This window comes from Falco peregrinus, chromosome 10 (assembly GCF_023634155.1).
Source record: "Falco peregrinus isolate bFalPer1 chromosome 10, bFalPer1.pri, whole genome shotgun sequence".
Taxonomy (NCBI): domain Eukaryota; kingdom Metazoa; phylum Chordata; class Aves; order Falconiformes; family Falconidae; genus Falco; species Falco peregrinus.
The window spans coordinates 6,519,815-6,547,703 of NC_073730.1; the positions used below are offsets into that span (position 1 = coordinate 6,519,815).

General features: G+C 37.2%; 2 protein-coding genes across 7 annotated transcripts in view; one reads left to right on the forward strand and one right to left on the reverse strand.

Annotated features, from left to right (window-relative positions):
- The window catches only part of RALGPS2 (Ral GEF with PH domain and SH3 binding motif 2), a 134,334-nt gene that overhangs the window by 71,445 nt on the left and 35,000 nt on the right, over positions 1 to 27,889 (forward strand). For all 6 annotated transcript variants that reach the window (XM_055815114.1, XM_055815115.1, XM_055815116.1 and 3 more), the window contains exons 9-11: positions 23,330 to 23,467; positions 24,387 to 24,477; positions 27,153 to 27,220. In XM_055815114.1, the coding sequence (XP_055671089.1) occupies positions 23,330 to 23,467; positions 24,387 to 24,477; positions 27,153 to 27,220 (297 nt within the window). The remainder of the gene's footprint in view (positions 1 to 23,329; positions 23,468 to 24,386; positions 24,478 to 27,152; positions 27,221 to 27,889) is intronic.
- Positions 1,015 to 21,277, reverse strand: ANGPTL1 (angiopoietin like 1). Its single transcript, XM_005231631.4, has 5 exons — positions 20,361 to 21,277; positions 12,823 to 13,680; positions 7,571 to 7,764; positions 5,020 to 5,290; positions 1,015 to 4,020 (listed from the first exon to the last, which is right to left on the reverse strand). The coding sequence occupies exons 2-5, from the start codon at positions 13,646 to 13,648 to the stop codon at positions 3,833 to 3,835; spliced, it is 1,479 nt and encodes a 492-aa protein (XP_005231688.1). The 5' UTR covers positions 13,649 to 13,680; positions 20,361 to 21,277; the 3' UTR covers positions 1,015 to 3,832.

The window sequence follows — 27,889 nt, forward strand, 5'->3', positions numbered from 1 at the left end:
AGGTTTTAATTCCTGAAAGGATCTTTTTCTGTTGTTAATTCTGGTATACAGTTGTATATGGGGGAAGTGCTGCTCCTGGTTTAAAATGTGTAGAAAAGTCTGCCTAAAAGTCTGCAGTTAAAAATTGTGATCATGTGATGTGCTGGGGAGGGGGATTAATCGTAAGGTCAGTTTCCTCTTCGAGTAAAAGAAGGGGTGGGGTGGGGTGAGGCTTTCTCACTCTTGGTGCAGAGATCCTGCAGTTGCCATGCTCCCCTAAAATGCTCTTCAGAAGAGTGCAGAGAATCGAATGTGCCACACAGTTCCGTTTGCCATTGCAAATCTCCTCCGGAGAAACATTGGCACTGGTCATGAGAGACCCTGTTTGGAAGGTCATAGGGAAAGTGAGCATACAGAGGAGTTTCAGCTGCAGTTTCAAGGATGAACGTTCTACCCTTTAGAGGTTACTAGGTTTACCCTTATACAACCAAATATCCAGTGTGTGTAGTTTTTTTCATGACCATCTTAGCATTATAAGGTAAAGCTGAAATGCTTTTTTTTGGTGTAGTCTTTGGAATGAGAATGGAGCCACAGAAATACAGATTGATTTCTTATTACCACAGCTCATTTACTGTGTACAAAGTAAAGATGTCCTTCCACATTTTTTTGTGTGTGTATAAAAACCTTTTTCAGTTTCTTGCAACGATAAGTGTGATGTGATCCAGAGTTCTAGAAATGCAAGTGAGAGCAGCGCATTATCAATGTGGATGCACTAACTTAAATGTGAGTGCTCAGAGCCATGCAACACCAATAAAAATGTTCAGCATTAGGCCCTTATTACGTCACGTGGGATATGCCATCACTATTGCATTACCCAGCCAACAGAAGTAGCCAAAATAAATGGGAGTTGTATTTATGATGCTATATTTTGCCTTAAAATAAAAACCCATTCTCAAAGGGAGTCTTATGGAGTTTGATTAATTTGAGATTGCACAATGAAACAATGGAGCCATATCTTGAGAAGTAAGAGTTTTATTTAACTAGACAGTACTACCTTGTGAAATATTTTCTTAGAGCTGTCTTTCAGGAATTATATCCAGAAACAGAAAAGCGGAAAACAGGTTATTGAAGTATTCATCTGATGAATATTCAGCTACTCCAGTGATAATGCTTGCAATAGACTTTGGAAATATATGTGAAAACCATGTTTCAGGTTTAGTACAGGTTGAACTTTCTCAAGGTCTGCTTGGTTAAATTTGAATTGATCGTACAGGAGCGGTGAAAGCTATACCCTTCACAGACAGACTGCTTCTGAATGTCCAGTGTCATAAGCTTGAGGGATGCTAAAACCTCTTTTGAAAAACTTTCTAAAAAAATGTGAGAGAGAAGACACTTAATTTCCAAGTCGTTTGCTCTGCTTAGAAAATTCAACCCAAAAGCTAAGAGCTGAAAGAGTTACAAGCATTTGAAAACAGTAAATTATTGTACAGAGTATGAACCAACCTGAAAAAGAGGTGCTGTGCTTTCCCTTCTTATAATCTTAAATGCGCGGTTTAAAATTAAGTCTTTCCTTTCAGAGCACAGCATTTGTACAGTCTGAGCCTTCCTGGATATATTTTGTAATAATGTTTAATTAACATCATTCTGCAGCTTTAAATTGGGGAAGACTCACTTTTTAGATGGCTAATATATAAGATTTAATTTAAAGGCTGAGTGGCAGCTAATTTTACTTAGGGATTTCTGCAAAGTACACCTTTCACTGACTGCACTGAATAAACAAACACTGTTTTTGTAGCGGGTTTTCTGGTAAAACAAGATCTCTTCCAAGGAGAGGAAATCTGTTGGTTGAATGAACTAAAGCTGTCAGAAGTGTTCATTAAAGGAATGTTTTGGAGGGCATTTTCAGCTTTTCAATTACCTGAACTGCTCTTCTATTCAGCTACCATAGAAAAAAAAAAAAAGAATAGACTATAGATAGTCTGAGTTTTAAGTATTTGCAATTAAAAAGCATTTTATAGAACACTCAATCAATGAGGTCTGTATGATATTTGTAACAAACAAATATTCCTTATATGAAGACCAATTTCAGAATTGTAATCTTAAACATTTGTGTCAGTTTAAATTCTTAGAATTGGGGAACAGAATATGGGACTGATTCCACCTACCCCTGCCAACCCCAGTTAAATACTGTTGAAACTTGTTGGCTTTGATCTCTGGCCAAAGATTTAATTACACCCCTTGCAGCCATATATTATCAGTGAAGCTTTATGTACTCCAGAGAATGTGTTTTGAAAGGAGAATGCTATTTTGTCCTCTGAATTTGCATAGCAATTGATATCAACTGATTTAACGTAACAATAATATTAGATTATTCTTTTAGCTATTAAGGTTTCTTATGTTAAATAGCAGTAAAGTTCCTTAAAATCCTGGAGGCACATGCCAAATAAATACATTGCTTACCATTCAGAAAAATATATTTAGCTTTTGTTCTGTCGAATTAAATTAGGTAAGCTGTGTGGCTAAGTACCATTATTACATAATTTTATATACTAGGAAGAAAGCTTTCGTTTCAGAGACTCTAGCACTTGAACATGTTTCAGATTTTGGAAGTATCTTGTTTTGATGCAGTATGTTGTATGACTTTTGTTAATGGTTGGAAAAGTATTTCTAATTTACTTATTTTAGTGGAAATCTGTTATCTAGAACATAGAAAATTTAATACAGACAGTATCAAAAGTTGTATACAAGTAGGGGAAGGGAAATATCTGTGTCACAGGAGCAGTCCAGTTTTGGGGTGGCAGGGAGAATATACTTAGAGGTGATTTCTAATCTTTGTTTTACTATGTCAGCAGAAAGCTGTGTTGGAGGAAAACTAATACTCAGTAGAGACTTGGTCCTTCTTTAAATTAGTATGCTTAAGCGCTTGTTCAGACCTCATCTCTCCTAATGGGAGCACATGAGGGGTCTCCAAGTGTCAAGTCATGATTGTAATATGAGGACTTTCTGGTTTGCCATTTAAGTTCAAAGTATCAAGAAATAAAATTTCTGTTTAATGGGGATGTTTGAATACGGAGGTTGAAAGTAAAAAAGCCTGCCGAGCACTTTGGTTGTCTTAAGTTTATCAATAATGTCATACAATTGTTCTGTTCGTTAGGAACATTTTGCCTAGGTGTTTTACAGAAGGTAAGATATGCAGAGCTTAAGGAGTTCTCTACACCACTAATAAATTCAATATTTTATTTTAATTCACTGCTTCATTTTGAAATAATTATTTGTTGCAAAGATCTTTCTCTGCTGGCAAAACTAGAAAGTCTTCAATTTTTTTGTAGCTTCTTGGACTAAATCTTAAACAGTAATGTGAAGTCAGATTTTCATTGAAAGCAATAGCAACGTTTTTAAATAAATTGTTAAATAACTAATCAATTTTCACATTAAAGCAAGACAATGTCATTTCACATATTTACATTTAAGGGTTGAGCTAACCTGAAAAAGCATAAGCTTTTTAAGTGAAAAAGCTTATATCTTGTCATATATCTGGATTTTTTTACCAGTTCTAATGATTGTTGACATAAAGTGTGTTGGACTTGAACAAAGATAAATATGCTTTGCAAGCACAAACATCTGCTTTTGTGAATGTGTGTTTAAAAAAACACCGTCTGTCACAGTAGAAAAGGTTTCTAACAAAAGGAGAGGGGAACACAACAGGGGAAAAAAGGCAGGAAAACTGTAGACCTGCTTTTTGCAGGGGCAGATTGTGCAAAATAATGATTAAAAAGTAATATTTTATTTTTCTGGAACTCAAGCGCTGAGAAGTTTATATGTGATCACTTGAGCACTGTGGGATTTTTCCTCCTCAGTCTATAGGTCTGATCATCATTTGAACTGCTTTCAAGGAGTAGGAACCTCCCCGGTACTCAGCCCAAAATATTCCATCCTGGTACTTGCTCCTGTAGTGGCCTCCTCTGTACCACACCCCGTTAAGGTTAGAGTGGGCACAGGCGTTATACCACCAGCCGCCTTTGTGAAAATGAGCACAGTTTCCTGTGGGACAGAAAGAAAACGGTGAACTTTGACATTAAAGAGGAGAAATGGAGATTAGCAAACGGTTTCAGCTTCTGCCTTATTCTTAGAGGGAGCTTTGAAGTACTTCATATCAATTGCTGCTTCTACCTAAATTATAAATTCTATTGTAACAGCAACCATTGCCTGGAGGGGGGATTATTGATGTGGGATTTAATATGACAGCTGAAAACCAAGGAGATGAACTCTTGTCAGACTACCAGCAGTACTAACATTCGAGGAACTCGGATTATATGCTGTTAAGAAATACTTCAGTGGAAGCAATGTGAGTTGATACAGTACCAAGCAGCATGCAGGGCCACAGTTCCACAAAGAGTTGCTTGTAACTTGTGTATTTACTGTTACAGGCTTGTTTAAGCGTTTGCAAGATTTGTCCAGTTTTATGGTTACTGACAGCTGAGAAAAAGCACTTGGAAGTAGTTGAAGCTCCCCAAGCTTGCTTTTACTGCTAAGGCTTTAAGGGGGAAGCTGGAGGAAGAGCGTGGAAATGAACAAGAAAGTGTCCTTTAAGGAGAGCAAAACGAAGTGATCTGCCCATTTCTCAGGTGCTGGTACATAACTAAGCCTGTGCACAGCTGCAGTTCCTTTCATGCTGTTCAGAGGCTTTAGTTCACAGTGATTATTGTTCCGTGGCCACAGCATTACTCTTGGAGATCACCTGGACAGGTATTCTGACTGCACAGACATATGTGCAAGTGATAAGGATGTCATTGAGCTAAATATAAAGCTTGCTCTAGTGCGTCTGCAGTGAGGGTAATAGAATTTCAATTTCTGAATGGTGCAGGGCCTTGAAGGGGACCCTGTCAGCATGTTTTTTTATCATTATCAATTTGAAGCATCTTTCAATGTAGTTGTTTTATCAGAGTTTGTTTACTTTTTTTGCACTATTCTTTTTTTAAAGGTGGTATCACTAATGGAATCTACTGTATTCACTTTTCACATGTATACTAGTTTCCTTACCTGAATACATATCCCTGTCTCTGTCCAGTGTTGTAAATTGCTTTCCATTATGCCATATCATGGAATCGCCTGCGTTTCCTTGGTATGTTCCTAAGCGTAGCCTGTAGAATTCACTTTCGGGCTCCAGGCGGAAACTGCTGTATTCAGCATAGACTTTCTTATTGCTCCAGTCCTCTAACTCAATCAATAGTCTGTAATTATCCTGATTGGTAAGCATGTAAATATTTTCTAGTCCCAGCCAGTACTCTCCGTCAATGTTTCCAAATCCTTTCTGTACAAAAGAAGAGCAGAAGGTGATGTTAGCTTAGCTTTTCTTGTTTGTCAAAACACTCATCAGCAGGAGTGTTATAAACCACTGGGACTTGGGTAGTGAAAGCCTTTAAGCTTCTGGGTGACTGCTCAACCTATGCTTTTAAATGCTTTATTTTACTGCACTTGGCCATTTACTCAGTTGGACTGCCAGCGGCTTGTGGTACTACCAGAGTCAGTAAAGGTGGCAAAACTCTGTTTTCTGTGATGCCCTCTTCTTTTTTAATGTAAAGGGAGAGAGATCAGGGAAACTGAAACAGTATATTTCTGGACAAAACTAAAGGGATCTGTAAGAATAATGACATTTGAGGGAGGGGGTCTATTTCGAGGTTGAGAAAGGTATTTATGGGTCAGCACTCAGTATTAAAGGTGAGTAACTTTTTATTGCCTTTTCAATGCAACTGGTTTCGTTGTTGACTGTAAATTTAATCACGTAATTCAACTGTGCTCAGAAATCAAATATAAAGATACCTTTCCTTTCAAATCACAGACTGCCAGCACAGTAGCTGTAAAGTGATATTTCATATTTGCTGTTTCCTTGTCCCTGGGTAAAGCAGTGTTGGTAATGTTTGGTGTTGCTGCTAGGGTCTGTAGCTATCTGTTACACTTCGAGTTTCTGAAGTCTGGCTACCCCTCTCTTTCTGGCTACGTAGGACCTACAGTTGATTTCCTGCTTCTTTTCACTTTCTGGGGAAGTCTCTCTCCAGCAGATGAACAGTCGAGGCTCTGACCTCAAGCTGCAGTTTCACAAGTGGCTTAAGTTGATATAGCATCATGCTACCACCAAAAATGGTAGCGGTGCTTTGCTCTGGGCTCACGGCCACGTTTGCAGTACTTCCCTTGTGCCAACGCTGTAGCCGTGCAGCCACACAGAGGTAGGGACAGATGTAGAAATGTGGGTGTGGGAGACACCTGTGTTGTCAGCGGTGCAAGCTTTAGTTTAAAGCCAGTCACAGAGGTGCACCTTCAATTACTTGAAGTTAGGTAATAGGAATACCATGTTCAGCCACTGCAATTTAACAAGAAGTTTTCTCGGAGGCAAATCTGCCCAAGTTTGAGCCGTATTAGGTACCAGTTATATACTCTTCTACATTTCCTTTGCATTATATTCAAAATGTTTATGGTTACTTTATCAGGCAGTCCATAACTGCCTTACAACATTAAAAAAAACAAAAAAGCTAACCTCAAAACCAACCACGTACTGAGAAGTAAAGACTTTGAATAACTGCTAATATGGAATGATTAACATTTGAATCCTTAAATTCCAAGAATGCAAAAAGTGAAAATCCTCATAGTAATTTTTTTGTCATTTCCTTTGTTTGTATGGTACTACTTTTAGTTAGTGGTTATTACTAACTTAGGATATTGCTTTTAGTTAAATGTGGCTCAGTTCTCTCTTCAGATAAAATGCACATGGCAATTGTAGATCCATGTTAAGTGGGCACAGCATCGCAGGGGAGAACTGTGTCCTATATGTATGAAGGCAGCACACTATTATTATTTGAAAAATCCAACCAAATGGATTTTCAGATTTTCTGTCTAGCGTGTAATTACTCCAAAGCAGCATGCGTTTGTCATCCTAGGCATTATGCTTGCTAGTGCATAATAGCACAGTAACACGCAAAAATGTGCTTCCCTTCACCAATCTTCAGATTTCTAACCTAATTTTAAAAATAGAAATTATTTCCTTTTAATTTACTGTTGGGAATGTTTTTCAGTTAAGGCCCTGATCCTGCAGATCTGTGAACATGCTAAAATGAACAGTTCCACTGGCTTATGAATAAGGGAGACAATTAAGCTTTGCAAGTACTTACTGTAGTTCTCTCTGTGTTAATAAAAATCATGTGTTTAGTCGAGTCTTTGTAATAAATGACTTCCCAGTCACTGTCTAGAATAACACATGTATCCCCAGTTGTGTTGTGCATCATAAATGCAAGCTATTTCAGACAATAAATTAGTTCATACAAAGTTAAGTATTGCGTTGAGTGAAATAGGACAGTCCCACTGAAATATGTTTGCCTCTGAGGGATGACCACTCTTTTCAGTTATCTTTGTTCATAAAGTTAATTTCACTGTTTGACTGAAGCAGCTATCTATTTCCAGCTCTTCAGTGTTTATCACTCTGTACAACTGTTTGCAATGGAGAATTGCACTGGAAGTGTTTGCACCATCTTGATCATTATAGATAATGTCACTGCTGCACTGAAATGAAGCAGCTGATTTTCTGCATTTCAGAACTTACCTTGTAACTGTCCCAGTTCCTGAAAAAGTTGACAGATCCATCTGTCCTCTTCTGAATAACTGCCCATCCTCCAGGGTCCAGGCTGTTCTCACACCATAGTTGCATTGGCTCATTACTGTTTTCAGGTTTGATCATATAAATCCCACTGTTGGAATGCCCAGCTTCCTTGGCTTGTTGGCAGTCTTTGAATGGACCTTTTTAAAAAGAAATACTGTAAGTGTTCAAGCTTGGCTGTGCGGTGCACATTGTTCAAGAATATTTTGTGATGGTAATGGAAAGTCAGTAATTCAGTTAAGGTACAACTACTGTGGAAAACTGTCTTTGATTATTTGTGTATATATAAACAAACATGTTGGGTTTTTTTAAAGAAAAACTTCATTTTGCTAAACAGATACAGATTTCGGTTACCAACACCCATTTTTTAACTTTGCCTACTGTGTCGAAGGTTTATACTCCAACTCTTGACATGTACACATCAATTTACTTCATTGTACTGGTGCACCTGTTTGAAACTGGTGGAAGTTTAAAACAAAACAAAGCCAAGACCCCCAGATATCTCCCCCCCTCCCTCCCCTATCTAATTTGAGAGTAGCTGTTAAAAGTGTTTACTGCCACAGTCTACAGACATGGGATTTAGTGAAAGAGTATTCTTGTACTGCATAACTTTTTTGCCTTTATGTACTTACCCATTCTAGGATTAGCCAGTTAACTGTGGATAAGAATTTCTGTTTCATTTGTCATCCTGGTGTGATACATGTAGATGGATACTGATGAAGAAAAGATGTGAGCAATGGAGAAGGGACTTTTTGAGCAGCTAAAAGGGCTCACATACTTGTTTTCAGGGCTGCGATTCTACAAAAAATGCTATTGACAGTGCTGCTTGAAAGCTCTATTTTAGACCACGTGAATAGTGGTTTCACCAATACCACTTACAGAAGAGCATCTGGTTATTCCATAAGAAGTGTGCAGCTTATATATCTCTGAAAGCTTTGCCTAATTTGCCTTTCAATTTTTGGTAATATTTCTATTTTCGACTTTATAGCAAAGGATTTATGTTCATGTATCATTACTTCAGTTAATTTAGAGAAACTGGTTATTTACTAATGAAAAAGCAGAATACGTTCTTATGACTAGTTAGTGGCAGATACCCTAAATGGATTTGAAAACTCATACTCAGTAAATCTGAAAATAAATTACCTACAGCTTTCCTCTCATTTTAGAAGACTCATTTTCTCAAATACACTTTTTCATTTTCTCAAATGAAATGGAACTTCAGAGAAAACTCATCAGTCACAGAAGCAGCTAATGTGCAAAGAAGCATAGCAGACAGTGACTGAAGTTATTCTTTAATCAAAAGTAGAGGTCGAGTGAAAGTGACCTTCATTGCAGATTGAGGTCGTGTGACAAAAGCAAATTGAAAGTCATGCTTTTTTTTAGATTTTCAAGTAGTAGGTTGCCAGTTGGGTAAGTGTGTAATTAGCAAGAAATCCATAACGCGTTTCATATTAATTAGAATGCAGAAAGGTGTTATATCTAATGAAGGTGATGACTTGAAGCTTCTGGCTGTAACGGTGTTACCAACGATGCCGCAGACATTGAGTCACTGTTGTAAGTACTACTGCGTACTGTACTACCAGTATTTAATGATGTTTTTGTCATTCTTGCAGTGCATGCAGTACTAGCTTAGGCAGGAAATCCAGTAGCTTTGGTATATGAGTGCTTTTTTCTTGTACATGGTTAAAATGAACTACTACAGACAAGTAGGTTTTTTTGTAATGTTAACTAAGTATTAAGAATAGCTCAGATATCCTATGTATTATTTCCCGTGATTTCTACTGGAGGAGGAATTGAAGACTTATTTTTCCGTGAGACACCCAAGCAGATGCTTGCAGTGATTTTAAGTAGCTTTTAAGGCAGACAGAATGGTACTAGCCTCCTTATATAATACACTTTGATCACTTCTGATTGTCAGTTATCATTAGGGTCTCAAGATGCAACTTGTCTGCTTTTTGATGCTGAGATCTGTGTACGTGCTTATCATAAATTATTGCTGTAGTAGAGGTAACAGATTTCTACTTGTAGTGTAAGGAAATCCAAGAAATCCTGTAACTTTTGGTGTATTGTCTTGAATCTCTTTTGAGAAGTAAATTCTTTGTTATACGTAATAATTTTAAATTCAGAGTATAAGAACTGATCCATTTCTTGTTCAGTGGTAATACTGAGACTGGTGAAACAGTGTAAGGTTATACACAGTGCTGGTGTGAGTGGAGGCTCTGGCTGATGAAAAAAGCATAATTATTCTGTTCAAAATCTTGTTATCTATGTAGCAAGTATCTCGTGCATATTTACTCTTTTGTAACAGTCTGTGTACACTTAAGTTGCTGAGACAACTAGTTATGTTAGGAATACTCCAAGAAGATGATCTCTTAAATATTTCACTTCTAAAATTGTTTTAAATTTATGGTTTAGTACAGATCATATTCTATTGTAAATTATATGTAGTAGAGAACAGAAATGATGAAATATTGTAAGTTTGGAAGGTTCATAAAATGATGGCTGAATCCTGCTTTAAGATGCCAGATGTTACCTTGAGTGGATGATAAAGGAGCTGTGCTTGTGAAAGCTTCATACAGAAGATTTTTTGAGCAATAGCGGAGGAAAATGCCCAAATAAAATTGGATGTGTATTAAAAATAAAAAAGTTATATTGTTAACTGACAGGTGTTAGCAGCAGAGTGAGGTGTCTGTGTGTGAAATTGTCAAGTACGCTGTCTACTTGAAGGTACTTTTTACAACATAGTGACAGTAAAATTTGGGGACGTGGGTGGTTATTCCAAGGACTAAGATAATTGTGAAAACCGTAATTCACAGGAACGGGTTGTTCAGAGCAGCTGTGGGTGCCCTATCCCCCCGGCAGTGCTCAAGGCCAGGCTGGACGGGGCTTGGAGCAACCTGGTCTGGTGGGAGGTGTCCCTGCCCAGGGCAGGGGTTTGGAACTAGATGGTCTTTAAGGTCCCTTCCAACCCAAACCATTCTATGATTTTATGATTATTCTTTCTCATTTTTTAGAGCAATTTTTATGTAAATTAAGCAAAAAACTCTTTAGAAAATATCTCATCCTTCTGTTCCCCATGTATTTTGAGTTTTACTCTCCACCCAAAATACTAAGATGCACGTGGACCCTTCTGTAAACTTCTGCTGCATGCAAGTATTTGTTAGGTACCACTATATATTTTTTCATATATATATATATATGATATATACATAGATCTATCTTATACAGTAAGATACAGTAGGAGAAAACTCCCAACTTGTTTGTCCAGTTGTTTGTTCTGTTGTAACCAAGTCTTTGACAGGCCTGTTTCTAAATGGGACCATTTAGTTTTCATTGGTCTCTTTTGACATCTTTATACATTATAAATAGTCATCGTCTTTCAACTGCTAAGTTCATTTTTCTATCACATAGACAGTTTTGGTTCTGTACACTGTTAAATATGGTAACCTTAATTTAAAATATCAAAGATAATAACTGGGCACTGTGTTTCAATTTCAAAGTTTTGGGTTTGATGTTTGATGCTCAACAAGCTGTAGCAGTTCTCAGCCCTCATTTTCCCAAGGCATTGCAAGAAACACTTAAACTTTCAAACTCGAGAAACTAGTATTAAATAAAGGAAGTTGAATAATGCAAAAATACATTTCCTAAGATTTCTTTGTGTTCCCTTGTAAAAATGGATTCAAACTCTGAACTCTTAGGGGTAGAGGTTAGTGAAAACTGTGGTACATAATTCAGAGGAAAACATTTAGTGTTGTTTTCAACAACACTAAATTTTTTATGTACAGCAGGCATACACTGAGAAAGAAAAAGATGCATTTATAACAAAACCTTGAAGCATGGGTTTTCTGGGAAACAGGAAGTTGCTGGCTTTTAGAATGGTACTTTTGCTGTCTGACCAGACATTAACATAGTGCTTTTATATTGTTTATTTTGTGTCATATGTGATTTAAATTCTCATGACATCTGGCATTTTACTTGGGTTCGTGCCTGAATTTTCTGCAGACCCTGAATAAAAATAGTTGTTCTTTACATCAGCAGCTAGTTGTTTGTAGAACAGTCACAAATAAATGTTTGTCTTCATCTTAGGAATGAAGTTGAACTTCCAACTGTGACTAAAGGCAATATGTTCGCAAAAGCAAAAAAAAAAAAAAACCCAAATCCAAACACAGATAGAACCCCAACCAAATCCTTTTTTTGTGCAAGCTAACAGAAGCCAAGACCAAGCACTTGAATGGATGTCTGAGAAAAGCTTGTTTTTCTCAATCCTTAATTTTTTTTAATCACAATTCTGTCAAAATTTTAGTAAAGTGAGAATCATCACAGAGTTCAGGGCAGCTTAATTTTCTTGTCACTAGTTTTGTTTGTAGTGAGAAATGAATTTATCTGATGACCTGAAGAATGTAACACATGAAGATTTGATACCGCCTCCTGGATGTATTTTCATAATATTTATGATATTAATTTAACTTGCCATCACCTACTGACATCACATTACTGGGAATGTAGTTACTCATTTTAAATTTTCAAAGCTGAGTGCGTCTAATTGGATCCAGCCTTGATTCAATTACCCTTTCAAACTTATATTACTCTCTTGAATATTTCCACCAAACACTTAAGAGACTTATTGCACGGCTGTGTTGGTGGATTTAGATGCTAATTTTAAAGCAGCTCAGAATAGGAGTAAAATTCTTCTAGCAGGATAAACTTCTGGCAAACGTTGTATGTGTGCGTATAAATGACAACTACTTATAATTACTTGATTTATTTAAGATTAATTAGTTTCTCTTATTCACCATTGCCATGTACCGCAACATGTAGCTAGCAGGCAATCTTCAAAGATACAGGGCTAAATACTAGAAAGTATTTGCTCATATTTAAGTTTCATTTCCATAACTCGGACCCAGCTGGAGACAGAAACCCCAATAGTTTGTGACTTAAAGGTGCGGGTTCTTCAGATTGAAATAGCTGATACTCAGAAATTCAATGAATTCTTCTTAGGCAGCTATAGCTTAAGAATTAGACTATTTGGCAAACCAAAGCTTTCCTTAGGGGGTGGGGGAGGAAGAGAAAATCAGAATCGGGAGCAAGGGCTAGCTATACCAGATTCTTTAAATTCTTCGTTCTATTTCTATAGCCGGGACAGTTTCCCTCTAAAACAGAGAAATCTCAGGTTAGATAAACAGCGATAGGTAACTCACCCTCATTAATTAAAGCCAGTGGTGGTACTCTGAAAGGACTCTTTGTAGGAGAAGTAGCTGGGTCAGGTGGTGGCCTTACATCTCTGTCTCTAGGGTAGCCGGGGTCTCGCTGTATCTCGTTACCTCCCAGAAGAACCGGAGTGTAAGGCTGGCTGTTGGGAATGTGCTGTGGCACGACTTGAACGAGAGGTGGAGACCCATGGGGGTCCTGTCGTGAGAAGATTCTCAAGCACTGCTCTTCCAGCAGTGAGATAGTCACAGACTGATTATTTACAAGATCAGTTAGTGCTGCGTATTTTACTTCAAGCTCCTTGTATTTTGTTGCCATCTTCAACATTTCCGTTGTAACGTTAAGGACTTTGTTTTCTAGTTGGGAAAGCTCAAGCGAGTTATCACGCTTTCGAATGATCTCATGCAAGAGTTGCATATAGAGTTGGGTGACCCGAGAGTTCATATTACGACTTTCTTTCCTCAGTAATTTTACTTCATTCACAATGTTTCCATCCACATCCACCACCAACTGCAAAATGTCAATCTCCCGCTTCTGCTTGGACAGCACGTCCTTCAAGTTCTCGATGTCCATTCTTGTGACTTCATCTTTTCTGTTACCAGTACCTGGTCCATTAGTATTCACGCAAATTGGCCCTGTGATTTTTTGTTCTGGGACCAAGAATGTGTAACCGCATTTCTTCCCTTCCTCTCCACCATCTGCTGAACGAGGGTGCCTCCGCTGGGATGTGTTATTAGGCGTAGATTGTTCTGTACACCGCCCGATAGACAACAGCAGGAACAACAGTACGCCCAAGGTCCATTTAAATATCTTCATTTTAAAGCAAGTATGATGACTGTCAGAAGCGGCTGTTGAATATATAAAAGGTAAAATAATTAAATTAGAGCCATAACGAAGGCTCCTGTACTACTTAAACTGCCTGAACTGATGCGTTTGCCATGCTTACATGTAGACATAGATTCCATTAGATTAGCTTCAAAGAATAGCTTTCTATTTTGAGCAGCAAACCCTGAAGTTTAGATATTGGATTTAGTAGAGAAGTCGCTGCAATAGGTATATTCTCAGAAACAATGTTGTGCTTGGATGATGTGCTATGCTTTCATTATGAATTGGACTGCTTAGATCTGTACTCACTGCAACTGAATGCACATGATTACAGAACATACAGAGTGCCTGCAGAGTGTCTTCCTGGAATGGAAGTAGGGAGACAGAGTGGTAGTATTTTCAAAAATGTTTATATAAATTTTGGAACTTGGATTATGTAAGCCTTTCTGGTCCTCTTTTAGCTTTGTATATATAGAGAGAGATGTATAGGGTTTTTAATACTATATACATACCTATTCATATACACATACATTTTTCAAATTTATATACACACACATATGGTAGACTTGAAAAATATACACATATCTAACACTATTTTTGGACATTAGTGTTAAGCAGGAGATTAGCATAAGATAGTTATCTTAAACATTGAAAATTATATATTCAAATAACTTTCTATTTCTAAGGAAAGTCTATAACGCTCTGCATGTGTGTCTCAGCTTAGTTGCCTTTTGAGATGAAAGTTTAAAATTGTTTTCAACTATATTTGAACCTTTGAGAACATTTTAATCCAAATAAGTGAAGTATTAGATGTCTTATCACTATAAATACTTTACTGAAATATTAAATTCACCTTTAAAAGAAAATAATGTGTTTCTTTTTAGCTCTGTGTAAAGAATTAAAATGAAGTGATAATAGACTGAAGAATGTTGAGACACCTGGGTTTTAACTTTATTTTTAAAATATTTTGAGATGATAAATAAAGGTAGCACTTAAATGGCAGGGCGGGGAACCCTCATTTTTCATGTTTTATTTGCTTTGTCAAGCAGATCACTCTTCTTATCTCAGCTGTTGATCTGGCTTTCCTTTCCAGATTACTATTAGTGGTCATACAAGGCTTTGTACAGTGGCCATTGTACAGTTAAGAAGAAAAACAGAGTAAAGCCAGAGAAAGCTAATTTTCATGCAGTTCTTGCCAGGTTCAAGTTTAAGTGCATTTGGCAGTCCTGAAACAGTCACCCTGAAGGAGAAGCAGACCTGTTCTGCTTCCTTTACGTTCACCTTTACAAATGATAAGGTGACTTTTGTGTCAGGTCACTTTCCCCAGTTCTGGCTTTAATGTTATTGCTACAAGTGATGCCTGCTCAACCTCAGAGTAAACGTATTGAGTCTTTATTTTTTGGTTTCACTAAGAGCAGTGATTATAAACTTCAAACCATGCGTTACATGCAGTCAGGAATTATATCTAGGAATCCTGATCAAATGTTCCACTGTTGCCTAAAAACCAACTTTTTCTATGGCTGACAGTTGTATTGCAAGCCCTGCTTCTGGGAGGAGAAGAGAACACGTGCTTTTAACACATACTGAAAATAATTTCTTACCCTGTGTAAATGACAGTAATACATAGATGTTTGAGAAATTTCATATTTAAAAATGTATTTCAGTATGGTTTACTGCTAGTACGTACTAATAAGTATTTTTGGTGTCTACTAGTAAATTTTTTTATCAAAACCAGAACTTGGTTAAAAGTTTTGTTAATATTTCTCTGCTGAAAGTGTTGACTTCTGTTAAAAAAAAAAAAAAAAGTAGGAAAATATCACTTTTCCCTGTAGCTAATTATGTATTTTTCTGTGGTAATTCCAGATATTTAAAATATTAATCACTTGAACTTCCAACTCTGAGTACTGTTCATTAGATTAACTAGTCACATGAATCATGGGAAACACATGGGAATCGGGTCTGTGTGTGGTTTCTAACTTGACATGGATGAACTGAACTAATTGTCTGAAGTTCGAGAACTCTTCACATCTGAACTATTTTTCCATATTTTTACGTTCAGTGTTTGCAGATGCAGGGCAATTGACTTCATGGCATATGGTTCAGAATGAAGCCATAGTACAAGTCCAGTATTTTACTGTTTTCACGGTATATAATAGCTGCTTCATAGTCCAAAGAAAGTGAATAACACTTTAGTTCTTGGTAGTTTTTAAAGACCCTATACAGTTAGTTAAATAATGAATGGCTGGGGGTCTTCCCCATTGCAGCACATTTTCCCCCTGAAATACGTTAAAACCTAAATGAATCTTTCAAAACCAAACATTTTGCAATGCAGCCCCACTTTCTGGTCATGTATTCTGCTGCAGTCTGCTTTCTGCATTTCTTGTAATATTATATGTGTTCATTTTGAACTTTTACAATTATGTGTTAGAAGTTAGGATTTTCACGTCTGTGTATGTGCTGTCAGACCATAAAATGAATTAAATGATCTATTAGAGCACAACCAAATACAACAGCTGCATAAGATTATGCTCTAGAACTTGAAATAATTTAAGCATCATGTATTAAACTGAGATATTCAGTTAAGCAGGGATGAGTTCCTTCTGAGAATCTGCCTGGTAGGGAACTTTTATGCTTCCATGGTAATGTTGATGTTGAAAAAACTAAACATCTTAGGATGTTGCTTGGCATGATTGAGCAGCTTAATGCCTAACTTGTTAAACAAGAATAGGTTCCGAGTAAGATATTTACCTGGAGTTTTAATCAGCTTAGAAGGAAATTAAAATACCATTTCAGAAATTTTCTGATGTTCTGGGCAAGCAGCTTGAAAAAATAAAACTGTTTATCCAAAATATCACAGAATGATAACCTAATATGTAAGACATAAAAATGACAAATATTAGAGTTGGGTAATAGTTTTAGGGCTTTTTAATCAGACACATTTTGTCATGGGTTCCTAGGTTTAGATGTTTAGGTAGTGTCATAACTGTTATGAGATAAAGCAGTTGAGGCTTAGGGATCAGTTTAGACAGAACCACAGTCTCAAACCCTCCCTGCAAGTCCAGGGTTGCTTGTAACGAGAGGGGCTGCTGAAATACCTGAATGCAGACCTTGGAAAATAAGCAAGAGAGATTGTGGTTACAGACACTGTTGCTTTAAAATACATTCTTTAACTCTTCATGAGCTGTCATGGTTTTTTAATTCAAATAGAATGTCACTTCACTTGGTTCTGTTGTGTTTCTGTATCACCCAGGTTTGGGTCTCAGATTTCTGCAGAAGTTGCATTACGTATGTTCTGGCATGCCAATGTTTTATTGCTTCTGCAGGAGGAAATGTGGAACTCTTCATAGCAGCACAAACTTCATCATCATCTTGTCAGAAATACACAGAGCTGTGGATAGGGCTTCAATACCATTTCACATTAAATGCCATTCCTTTTCTTCTGGTTTCTTTCTTTTTCCAGACTGATGCCTATGCAAAAAACCCCCAACTTCTCTCCAGAATTAGTCCTTGATTTATTACTTTTTAAAGTGTTTGAAAGAACAAAATTCCAGTTGAAAAGAGCAAAATAGACCATTAACTACTATTTTTAATGTTCACTGAGAAACTAATGTGGGCTGTGTTATCACAAAAAACATTATATCACTTACAAGTATTAGAGTTGCCGGGGTGAGGAAGTGTGGAAACTAGTATATATTTGGCATTTTTTACCTTTCTACACAACAAACTATTTGTTCTTTGTTGTACTGCTGTGACTCTCGTGTTCAGCAGGATGTAGAATTTGGAGACCTACAACACAAATTGGAATCTGTTTTTTCAGAGCTGACAGACTGCTTCTCCCTGGGCACTGTAGGTTGTTACGACTGAATGTAGCAGAAGTGTTGGAGGTAAATGTGAATATAAGATTCTCTTTGTAAAGAAAGTGTAGCATCAGTATGTATCTTTATTCTGAGTATTTATTAAAAGAATATGGTCAAATGATAAGTACCAGCAGTGCCCTCTTTTATAAACCTCCATATATAAACGTGTAAAATGGGAAAAGAAAGAGATGGGGTTCTTTTAGAAACTAAGTTATAATACTGAGAATAAAGATTTTCTGAACATGATACCAGTTAATCTGAAAGCTCTGTTATTGATGTTACATGTGCTTCATTTTCTGTTAAGCTTTGTCTAAGCAGCTAAAATCAATAGAACAATCTCTGTTCCTGTCTCTACACGGAGTAAGTGGAGATTTTTGTGGATTTTTTTTTTTGGCTTAAAACTTTGTCCATAACGTTAAAAGTAATACTTATGTGGGGAAGTCACTTTTATTATAGGAGAAATGTTCACATCGATTTTTGATGTATCCGTGTGCTTCAATAAGTTCCTTTCCCCCTATATAAACAAGTGCTTTTCCGGTAAGTCACTCTGCCTCTACTGAAAAAACAGGATTACTTTCAATTGTATTGACTGAGATCCAGGAATAATACGTTCTCGGGTTTTGTTAGTCAGATACATGATGTATTGAGTCACAGAATTCTGCTTCTCTGAGATTAACAGGAATCTCATTCCGTTTAGGAAAGGCAAGCTAAAAATCTTCAGGGGTTTTTAAAGTAGTCATTGAAAATGTGTCACAGTTAAAAATCATGGATTGTTTGAAATTCTTTGCAGAAGAGATTTGTATAATCTTGTCGTACTAGATATTCTGAAAACACAGCAAGATATCATAACACTTCTAGATTATTTTTTTGGTGACTTTTTTTGGTGTAAGGGTTCCTTTATGTTTGTTTGCAGCCATTGTGTGTGTTGGCACCATTTTAACAGGCAGGTACGATGGAGTGGTGCATTTTGCCTTTGGAAATATGTTCTTTAGGGACTCTAGAATTGTCTGTAAAACAGATAGTGAAGACTAGCATTTAGTGATGTTTGCTATAGGAAATTTTGCTTCATCCATTGGTGTATAAATATTAAGGACCAGACTAATAGGGCTCATTATGAAAAAGACACTATGCCCAGTAAAGCAATAATTAAGACCTGATAAAGCCATGTAGTTACTGGCAAAAGTTCAAAGGTTCAGAATTTCCATTCTTTGAAGTAAATTCCTGTAAAACTTTAAATGCCATATTTTTCCATCATACTTCAGATGATTCTTGTGGCAACAGCATAATATTGGTATTTCTTTATTTGTTTTAAAATAAGCATTTCAAAATTTGAACTCTAAAGTTGGAAGGCAGCAAAGGAGAGAGGGTTAAAACCTTGGACATAGCCAGTGTATTTAAAATTGACTCAGCTGTTTTCGTTTGTGAAAGATTTAGGAATTGTTCTAAGCTGTGTAAATCAAAACCTTGGCGAATCATGAATGAATGGAGACTGGTGTCCAAAGCACGCTACGTAGGCTTCAAATGGGGTTTCTTGTTGTTTAGATTGTTTTCTTCAATATGTAAAAAAGCACAAAAGGATAGTAAGAAAAAGGGCTTGAGAACTTGGAAAGGATCCATCTTTCTTGTTTGTGAAGACTGCTTCAGAGCTTTTTTCTCCCATAGCTGCTAAATCTTAATTAAGTTTGCTTTCTGTAACACTGTCTCTTCTTTTAGCATCACCCTCTTCATTCTCTCTGAATGCGTCAGGCATTTCTGAGAGTTTGTCAATGCAAATACGTAACTTGAATTCTTTTCCATTGTTTTGCATTATTTATTGTATTTTAACTTGCAAATCAACACAAAGAAAGTAAAAAAGTAGAAAATTATGTATTGGAAACTTTTTTGGAGTTTTGTCTGTACTTTTGTCTTCTGTTTGTAAACAACTCTTTTAATTGTCAACTTGCAACTGCATCCTTACCCCCCCCCTCCCCCCCCCCCCCCCCCCCCCCCCAAAGAAGAATGGTAACAAACCCCTCTATTTTTCACTTAATATAGTGTTGCCTTGTATGTACATTACATTTCATGTTTATGAAATGAATCTTTATTTAGAAACAGACTGCTGAGGTACAATTAACTTCCCTATCATTCCACAAATCGTTAAGGGGATTAGTGCCTGGTGCAGCAATGCCTTTGGATTTTCAGCTGCACAATTGTTAATGCTACAAACTTTATTATATTCTGAATCAATGTATGACTTGGGTTTCTTGGTTGGTTGTACAACTCGATCTACTTCTACTGCTCAGAAGTACCATAAATAGAAGTTCTGTTGAAATTATATACAATGATTGCTACTTACAGATGTGCATTGATTTACTTGGGACTTTTTACAGTGGTTTTATTGAGGTATCCATTTTCTAGTTCTAGTAATGCTAGGTCTACGTTGTGCTGTTGGGTGAAATCCAGCTTCCCTGAAATCAATAGGATTTTTGGCTTTTTCTTTCTGGTAGGATCAGAATTTCACATTAATATGTTCACAATACCCAAATCACATGCTTAGCAAAGAATCTGGTAGTACTAATTTTCTGTAACTATAGATAACAAAATCTACAGTACAGTTAAACAACTGAAACTTGTTCGTCCTTACAACTGGAATAAGTTAGTCTCTGCTCTTATGCAGAGTCCTTTTTAATTCTTTCCAAGTTTCCAAAGTCTACCAAATGCCACAAAAGTGAGTTTTATATTTTAGTTGTCAAACGCTTTTCAGACTGAGACAGATCTGTTTCATCACAATCTTGTGTTGAGGGAGATGCATGTATAGTTCACAAATAGCTCAAAATTAAACTTGTAAGAATAACTTTAAAACTTACCAAGCAAAAAAATCTTCCGGCTCTTTTGCTCCTGTGGTAGATATAAAATCCAGAGGCCAAGTTGCTTTTTCCTCCTATATTACCCGATGCTGTGGATTGTTAATCTGCAGTTGGAGTTGAAAAGTGCTTTTGTCTTTCTCTGTTAGATCCAAGCTGTGTTGAGGAATTGGGTTTCTCCATACGATAACCAAGCTAACTAATCATTTAAAAAAAAAAAAAAAAGAAAAAAGAAAAAAAAAAAAAGTAATGTTCCAGTATGGGTTATTCCAGAAGAGAGAAGGAAATGTTTTTTGAAACTGCAGTGTTTTACTCTCACATGCAGAAGTGCACTAACCAGCTACAGCTGACCCAGATTCCATATACATCACTTTTGGACAGTGTTTTTTTAAACAAACACACACTCGACTTAGACGTTCAGCCCACCTATGATGTCACCGCGAACACACTGAGAGCAGAAGAAACTCCTCCTTCGGATTTCCTATCCATACCCTCCAGAAAAGGAGGGGGTAGGGAGGCTGAGAAGTTAGGAACAAGGAAAGATTGTTTGCCAGTAGAAGGGAGGGTACCATATGGCAACAGACTGTGCAAGAGTTCAGCAGGCAATTACAAATCAAACATTTTTACTACGCTGCCTAAAGATGCCTTTCAAGTTATTACAGTACTGGGCTTCATTTAGAAGAAAGATTCTTTCAGGCTGATAAAACTCGATTTGTGTTGCTGGGAATAAAAGGGGCAGCCTGGCTGGATACAACAGGAAAAATGAACCATTTATAGTCCAGAAGAATGTTCAACAGAATGTCGCATTCAATTCTTGACGTTCACTTAATAAGAAACAGTTCCAGTTGTTAAATGCATGAAGTCTCCGATAACATGTGGAAAATGTTAAAACTGTGTGTGTGATGGTTTTGGGTAGGTATCAGAGTATTTGATAACATCTGACTGGTGTTAGAAGTAGCAAAAGCCACAGAGATTATGCTCTGTAAGGAATGCAGTTTTTAGTGCTGTCAGTAGTCAGCCAGCACTTCAGTGCGTTCAGTTTGATTTCATTGATCTTTGGTTTCTTCACAAAGGGTATGCCGATTATATTTGAAAGAGAATTACCCTAGTGTGGTTTCAAAATTATTTTAGACTTCATAGAAATGCATCGAATAAGTTTAGAGAACAGGTCTTTACAGAAGAGGTCTTGATTTAGCTAAAAGAAAAAAAAAAAAACAGTGCTTAATTGAGCAAGTCGTTCAGAAGGATAATCCTACATTGGTTTATAAAATCCTGCATAATATCGCAGGTGCGTGTTCACAGTGAATTTCCTTAATTATTATTAGTAAGCATGATTTACTACTTTCTGTGGAAGACTGAGCAAGTTTTGGATTTTTCAGGCCTGTTTGGATATTGCTTAGCAAATTTAGGTTCAGGACAGCTTATGCAGTCTAGATAGCGTAGCAATTAAATGTGACTATCTGATGTTTCTGATTATCCTTTCTGTTTTTTAATAAACTGATTCTAGCAGAATAGAAAAAATGAGAAATTTAGTAGTGTATCAGGTCATGTGTAATACCTTTTTATTCACTTTTTTATATGTCACCTTTCAACCACAAGTATTTTAATTTGTTTCTGTGTGTGTGCACACACGCGCGTGTATGTGTTGATTTTGGAGTGAAGCCCAGTTTCCCAACTCACATTTGAGGTCTGTACTGGTTAGGTGCTATACAAACACAACTGCTGTTCTTGTGAGGTTGTATCAATAGTCTTCCACCTGTAAAGCCAAATGTCTTGTTATGATTTTTGTTATACAATGCTGAGAGGTGAAGCAAAATGTAATTTTAGAAATTCCCGGTTACTGAAATCAGTTTCTTAGAAAATAGTATTTAACTTTGGTGGTGGTTTGTTGGTGTTTTTTTAATTTGGAGTTTTTGTGGAAGATGCAGGGGATGAAGAGCAATTACTTTTAAGAGCGGAGTTGGTCAGGATATATTTCATTTAGCTGAGACAAAAATGATTAGTCTTTGGGTGAAGTTCAGGAAGTAGAATTGCATTTAGAATTAAAATAAGTGGCTTATCTACAGCATTAGTATGTAAGGAGAAAGATTTCCCTCTACATGATCAAGGGATTGAAAGAGTAGTGAGGTTACAATGACGGTGAGGAAGAAAACAGGTAGAAGACTTGAACAAGAGACTTACCTGTAAGTCTGTTGGATCTTTGGAGTTGCATTTAATACCAATGGCAGGATTTGTACCACATTTCAATCTGAGTGTGCTTTTTGCCTAGTTAACTTCTCAGCTTCAAGAGTTACAGATGACATGACTTTTCCTTCTGTTATGCTTTTTAGTTGCTGAATTGGAGGAATGAAGTAGTAACTTCCTAAAATCATTAGTAATTTTGATCGTGTATCTTAGCGTTGTGCATTTAGTATGCTTCATATTTGACAAGGGAATAATTAATTGGTCATATGGAAGAAGATTAGGTTCATGAGTGGTTGTGCATGTCCTTGTAGTTATTTCTAGATTTAGAAGTGATGACACTGTTAAACACAAAGCCAGGCAGAGCGTGCCTAGTGGGTGGTGGGAGGAAGGGATCCTCTCTGCCCCCTGTTGTAACTTGCCATACAGAGAAGGAAAGCTTGCTCGCAGAAACTGGCTGTACTCGTACCCTCAGCACCTGCAAATCCAGCTGAGAGGCGACTGACAACACTAAGGATTAAGTGACTGGGGAGAGTGCAAACCCAGACAAGGGTGGCATGGTGGTCTATTTTCCTGTAAGTCCAAGCATTATTACTGTTTTACTCCGAAGGCTCTCAGAGGTCTTGTCAAAGCGATTTCTGAAGTAAATACAAAATTTCAGAGTCAATGCTGTACTCATTCTGCATGCACGTTAGTCAATGAAAGCCAAAATTCCTCAAAACTGTTTGTGAGTGTTTTCTGCTAAATGTGAGACACTAAATAAAGAAAAATTTCATTCTAATCTTATTCAGGTATTTATCTGTCCGACCTGACGTATATTGACTCTGCCTACCCATCAACAGGGAGCATTCTGGAAAGCGAGCAAAGAACAAATTTAATGAACAACATTCTTCGGATTATCTCAGATTTACAGCAGTCATGTGAATATGGTAAGCTGGTGTGTAAATACTGCAGTATTAAATGGAACAACTTTAAAAGCTTTAATATTTGTCTTCTGTAATGCAACGTAAGTAAGGCCTGACCCATTTGAATGCCATTAGTGCGCTCTCTCACCCTCTCAGCCCAAAAGTCTGAGTTCCTTCTGGTATTGTTGGTTATGACAGAGCGGCAGTGTGAGAAGATGGAGTAAAATTGCCCTTTTCTTACATTGCACACATTTTTGCAGTATGTATTTTCTGATGAAAAATATGGAATACATTGTACTTGAGTAGTTTTACTAGTACGATATAAACTTGTATCCCTGTGTTTCATAATTTTATGACTATGAATTCTAAAAATAGTAGGCTTACTTTTGGAGTAGTAGTTTTACCAGAGATAATAAAATACGCTCAGCTTGGCTTTTGGACGTTTATAGTTCTGTTCATAGATCAGATAATGTATTTTTTCTTCAAAGATGGTCTCCCTCACAGTCCTCTTCAAGTTCTAGTGAAGTCATAAGGCTGTGTTTTTGATGGTGGAATGTGAATTAGCATGGGATTGTGGCTTCACTGAAAGCTCAATGTAATGAGAAAGTGGGCTGTGAAGGAGTCCTCAGGTACAAACCTCCAGGTTCCAGGTTTGGACCCTCGGTTTGGCCAGGGATGCTCTCTCACTTTTCCCTTACATGTGCTCTGATAAGCAGAGCTGTTTTAGGGGGATACATACCTGGCTTCATGATGTGGGGAGTGTCAGCTCAACGCATGGGAATTGCTATGAAGGACAAAAATCTCAGCATCAGTAGGGACTGTAGTTTGTACCTCCATCTCATGTAAAAAGGCAAGAGATCTGATTCTGTTTAAATAGATTCTGGAAAATAACTTGGCTTAGCAATGAATGGTACAGTGATAATGAATGTCGTCTGTTCTCCAGATATTCCTCTGTTGCCTCATGTCCAAAAATATTTAAACTCAGTTCAGTACATAGAAGAACTACAAAAGTTTGTAGAAGATGACAATTACAAGTAAGTATGTGAAATGCTGTAACTGGCTGTAGCTCATTACAAAATAACTTTTGTAATACAGAGCCTGTTGCTTTTAAGATTGCATTTGTATCGGGGGGACTATGCATCTCAGATGCACTAGTTGCAAGTAGTAAGGTTCCGGCAAGGTCCTGTACTCAAGACAATTTTCAGCATGCTGGAGGGCTTATCTCCTAGCTTTCAGGTCTGCTGATTTGATCTGCACACCTCTTCAGGTGTTCATTAATGAAGGCTCCGTACTTTTGGTTCACACATAGTACTGTTCAGTCAATAAGATGTATCCCATAATTGAAGATAGCTTATGTCATTTTTCATGGGAATTAAGTCATCTGTGAGTCTAGTCCCAAATTCTTACTGAGGGTGACTTTTAAGGCTTTTACTTTCATGTATATTTTTTACTTTCATTTATATTTTTGATTAGGTTATATACAGTGTAAAATGTAAACACTTGATTTTTGGGAGTTACTGTCCACCTATGTCCCCGCCCATTTGAAACAGAGGGTTTGACTTCCTTAATTAAAAGATTGTTACTGTATTGAGTGACTTGGCATCCAGCAAAACTAGGGAATGGAAATCTCTGGCAAGAGACAGGAACAAGCCCTGAGGATAGGAAAAAAACCTCAAGCAAATCTGTTGCATACGAAGAAAGTTTTTGTCCATTGGCTGGTGCGCTTGAGGACGTTCCCCACCCGTTCCCATCCTGCCCACCCGGGAAGTTTGTCAGGTCGGTTGTGTTGTATTGGTTGCTTGTGTAGCTATGTTCGAATGGTGGGCAGGGTATGCACATAGAGGAATGGATACACTTTACCATTTAATAGCCCTAACTTGGGATTTACTAAAAGGCAGCAAATGGGGACCCTTCCATTTATGTCAAAGAACAGTTAACAAGAGCTTCGACACTCGGCTTCCCTTCTAAGATTTGTAAATTGTTCTCTGCCTGTTCATATGCAAGCATCCAGCTTACCTTTTTTGCTGAAATGTACTATAGCTTGATTTTGAAAATACTGCTTGCTTATCACTGAGAGTAAAAGCTTTGCAGTTAAATGTTTGAGTTAAAAAAAACAACCCCAAACCCCTCAAACAAACCTAGGTTTATTAACTGCAGTGCCTGCTTCTTAGTGACATATTGTTTTCATGAATTCCATGCTCCACTTTACTCTGCTTTCACTAGATAGGACTAAACTACTAGTGGAAATTTTATTGCTGAAGGAGCTCCGTTGTCTTCATCCTGTACAAGCCCTGGTTTGACAGCAGGGAAGTGAATGGAGACAATCGCACATAATGCAGCAGCATAACTGCCATTCAGAAAGTCTGGTTTTACGCCCATTTATTTTATATGTCTCCAAACTGGTTAGGTTTTTTTTATGAGGGAGGAGTGTATTTTGAAGAACTATTCTTACTATAAATAACTATTTTACTTTTTATCCACTAAGAAGGGGAGGTTCTTCTCTAAATCTCTAAAGATTTAGAGAACAGCCATTGTGACCTGGATACATGTTTTTCTTCCTAGTGGATTTTATTTCATTTTAAAAAATTAAATCTTAAAAATTTAATAAATCATTGCTAAGTTGTCTGGGGATGGGAGGGAGAAGAGCTGTCAAACTTCAAACTTTTTCTCCCCAAAATGATGTAGATGCTTTTCCAACTCTGCTAATTTCAAAGATTCCAGTTCTGCAAACTGTGTGGACAAGATATGCTTGATCTTCCTGGAGTTCTCTGCTCCTGGAGTCTGCCATCTTAGTGGTACTGTTGGAAATGCCTGTTGTAGAAGAAGCTTGAATTATGGATGCAGTCAAGTTGATAATGTATTTTCCAAAATGCCAAAGAAGGCTTTTGACTTTTAGACCAGTAAATACAAAAGACTTGGCCTGGAACACCAGTACACTTCGTAGGAAAATGTAAATGGTGAAGTGTAGTAAGTGTAACTATTTGAGTAAAGGTAGGGGGAGCAGTTGTATGCTTTTTATTCTTGCTATTTTTCATGCTGGCGGTATTCTTGCTGAGTGTCTGATACCTGCTAGCCGTCCCCGGGCTGTGTAGGTCCTGGCTTACGTGTGGCTGATGTTTGCTCTGGAAGGTGGTGCCAAGGCAGAGCAATGGCCTCTTCCCCTGCTCCTTCCACAGTGTGACTTTGTCACATCGAGCTTTTGCTCACAGAGGGTGAAGATGGCAGCCTCTAGAATCAGTGGGACCTGTTCAATGCCAACATAGCTAATGCAGCGACCTTTAGGACTTACAAACCAGCTGTTTGGCTGCTGGTGGCTGGCTGTGCCTGGTGCAGAAGAGGCTCTGTATTGTAGCCAAGGTTTTGGTGTTGAGTATGGTCCTCTTTCAGCATGGTATTACAAACCTGTCCTGTCTATATGAACCAAAGCAAAAAACTCATTTGCTGCATTATGCCCTAGCATGTCACTTTTTGAATATTGGGCCCTGTTGCAGTAGTAGGGGGTTTTCCACTTTTTTTTTTAATGAAGAGTTTGAAAATAACGCGTGCTAAAGATAACTATGCACAGTTTGTATTAACTTTGTAGTGTTTCTTGCAATTATAGAAACAGGCAGCCTTCAATTGTAAATTTAAAAAAAATAATCTTTCAAAAACTTACTTTTATATGTTTCTGTTTCCTGATAAAGTAATTTTTAATGCTTCTTTAATGCAGACTTTCGTTAAAGATAGAACCAGGGACCAGCACCCCCCACTCTGCTGCTTCCAGAGAAGATTTAGTAGGTAAATGCTTAATAAATGTGCAAAGACTTGAGGTTGTCAAATGCATTATTTTTCAGTTGCAAGCATGGAAAATATTTGCCTGAGGCTAATAAAGAAGTGTGAAGTATAAACACTGTGTATTTGTAATAAAAAGTCTAAAGGTGATCTGTTAAGAAATTCTTCCAAGGAATTGAGTTGGTTTTTTAGTTTCTTGTATGTATTGTGGCACTAACTTGTAGTGTCATTTGGGGTGAAAAGCTATTAAATATTCATTCTTTGTTGCGTCTAGACAGAAGGGCCTTCATCTAAACTTTTCATGGTATAATATGCTTCCAAAAACGTAGATTATTTTTGATCAATGCCAAAAGTGGTTGAAGGCAGGAGTTTCAAAATGTAGAATCAGCGGGACCTGTTTAATGCCAATATAGCTAATGCAGCAAACTTCAGGACTTACAAAATACTTTTAACTAGTTGATCTATTTGAAATAAGTATCTTTATTTTTAATCCTGTGCAAAACCCATAAAGTATGGGTTTTTAAATTATCAATATGAGTACATCAATGAGTTTTATTACAGGCCCTCTCTCACAAACTGAGTTAAGAAGTTTTGTGCAACTCCTCCACAATTTTCTGGCAGGTAACCCTGAAGGTAATTCTAAAGTTACTTGGGCGTAATGTCTTTTTTGTTCCC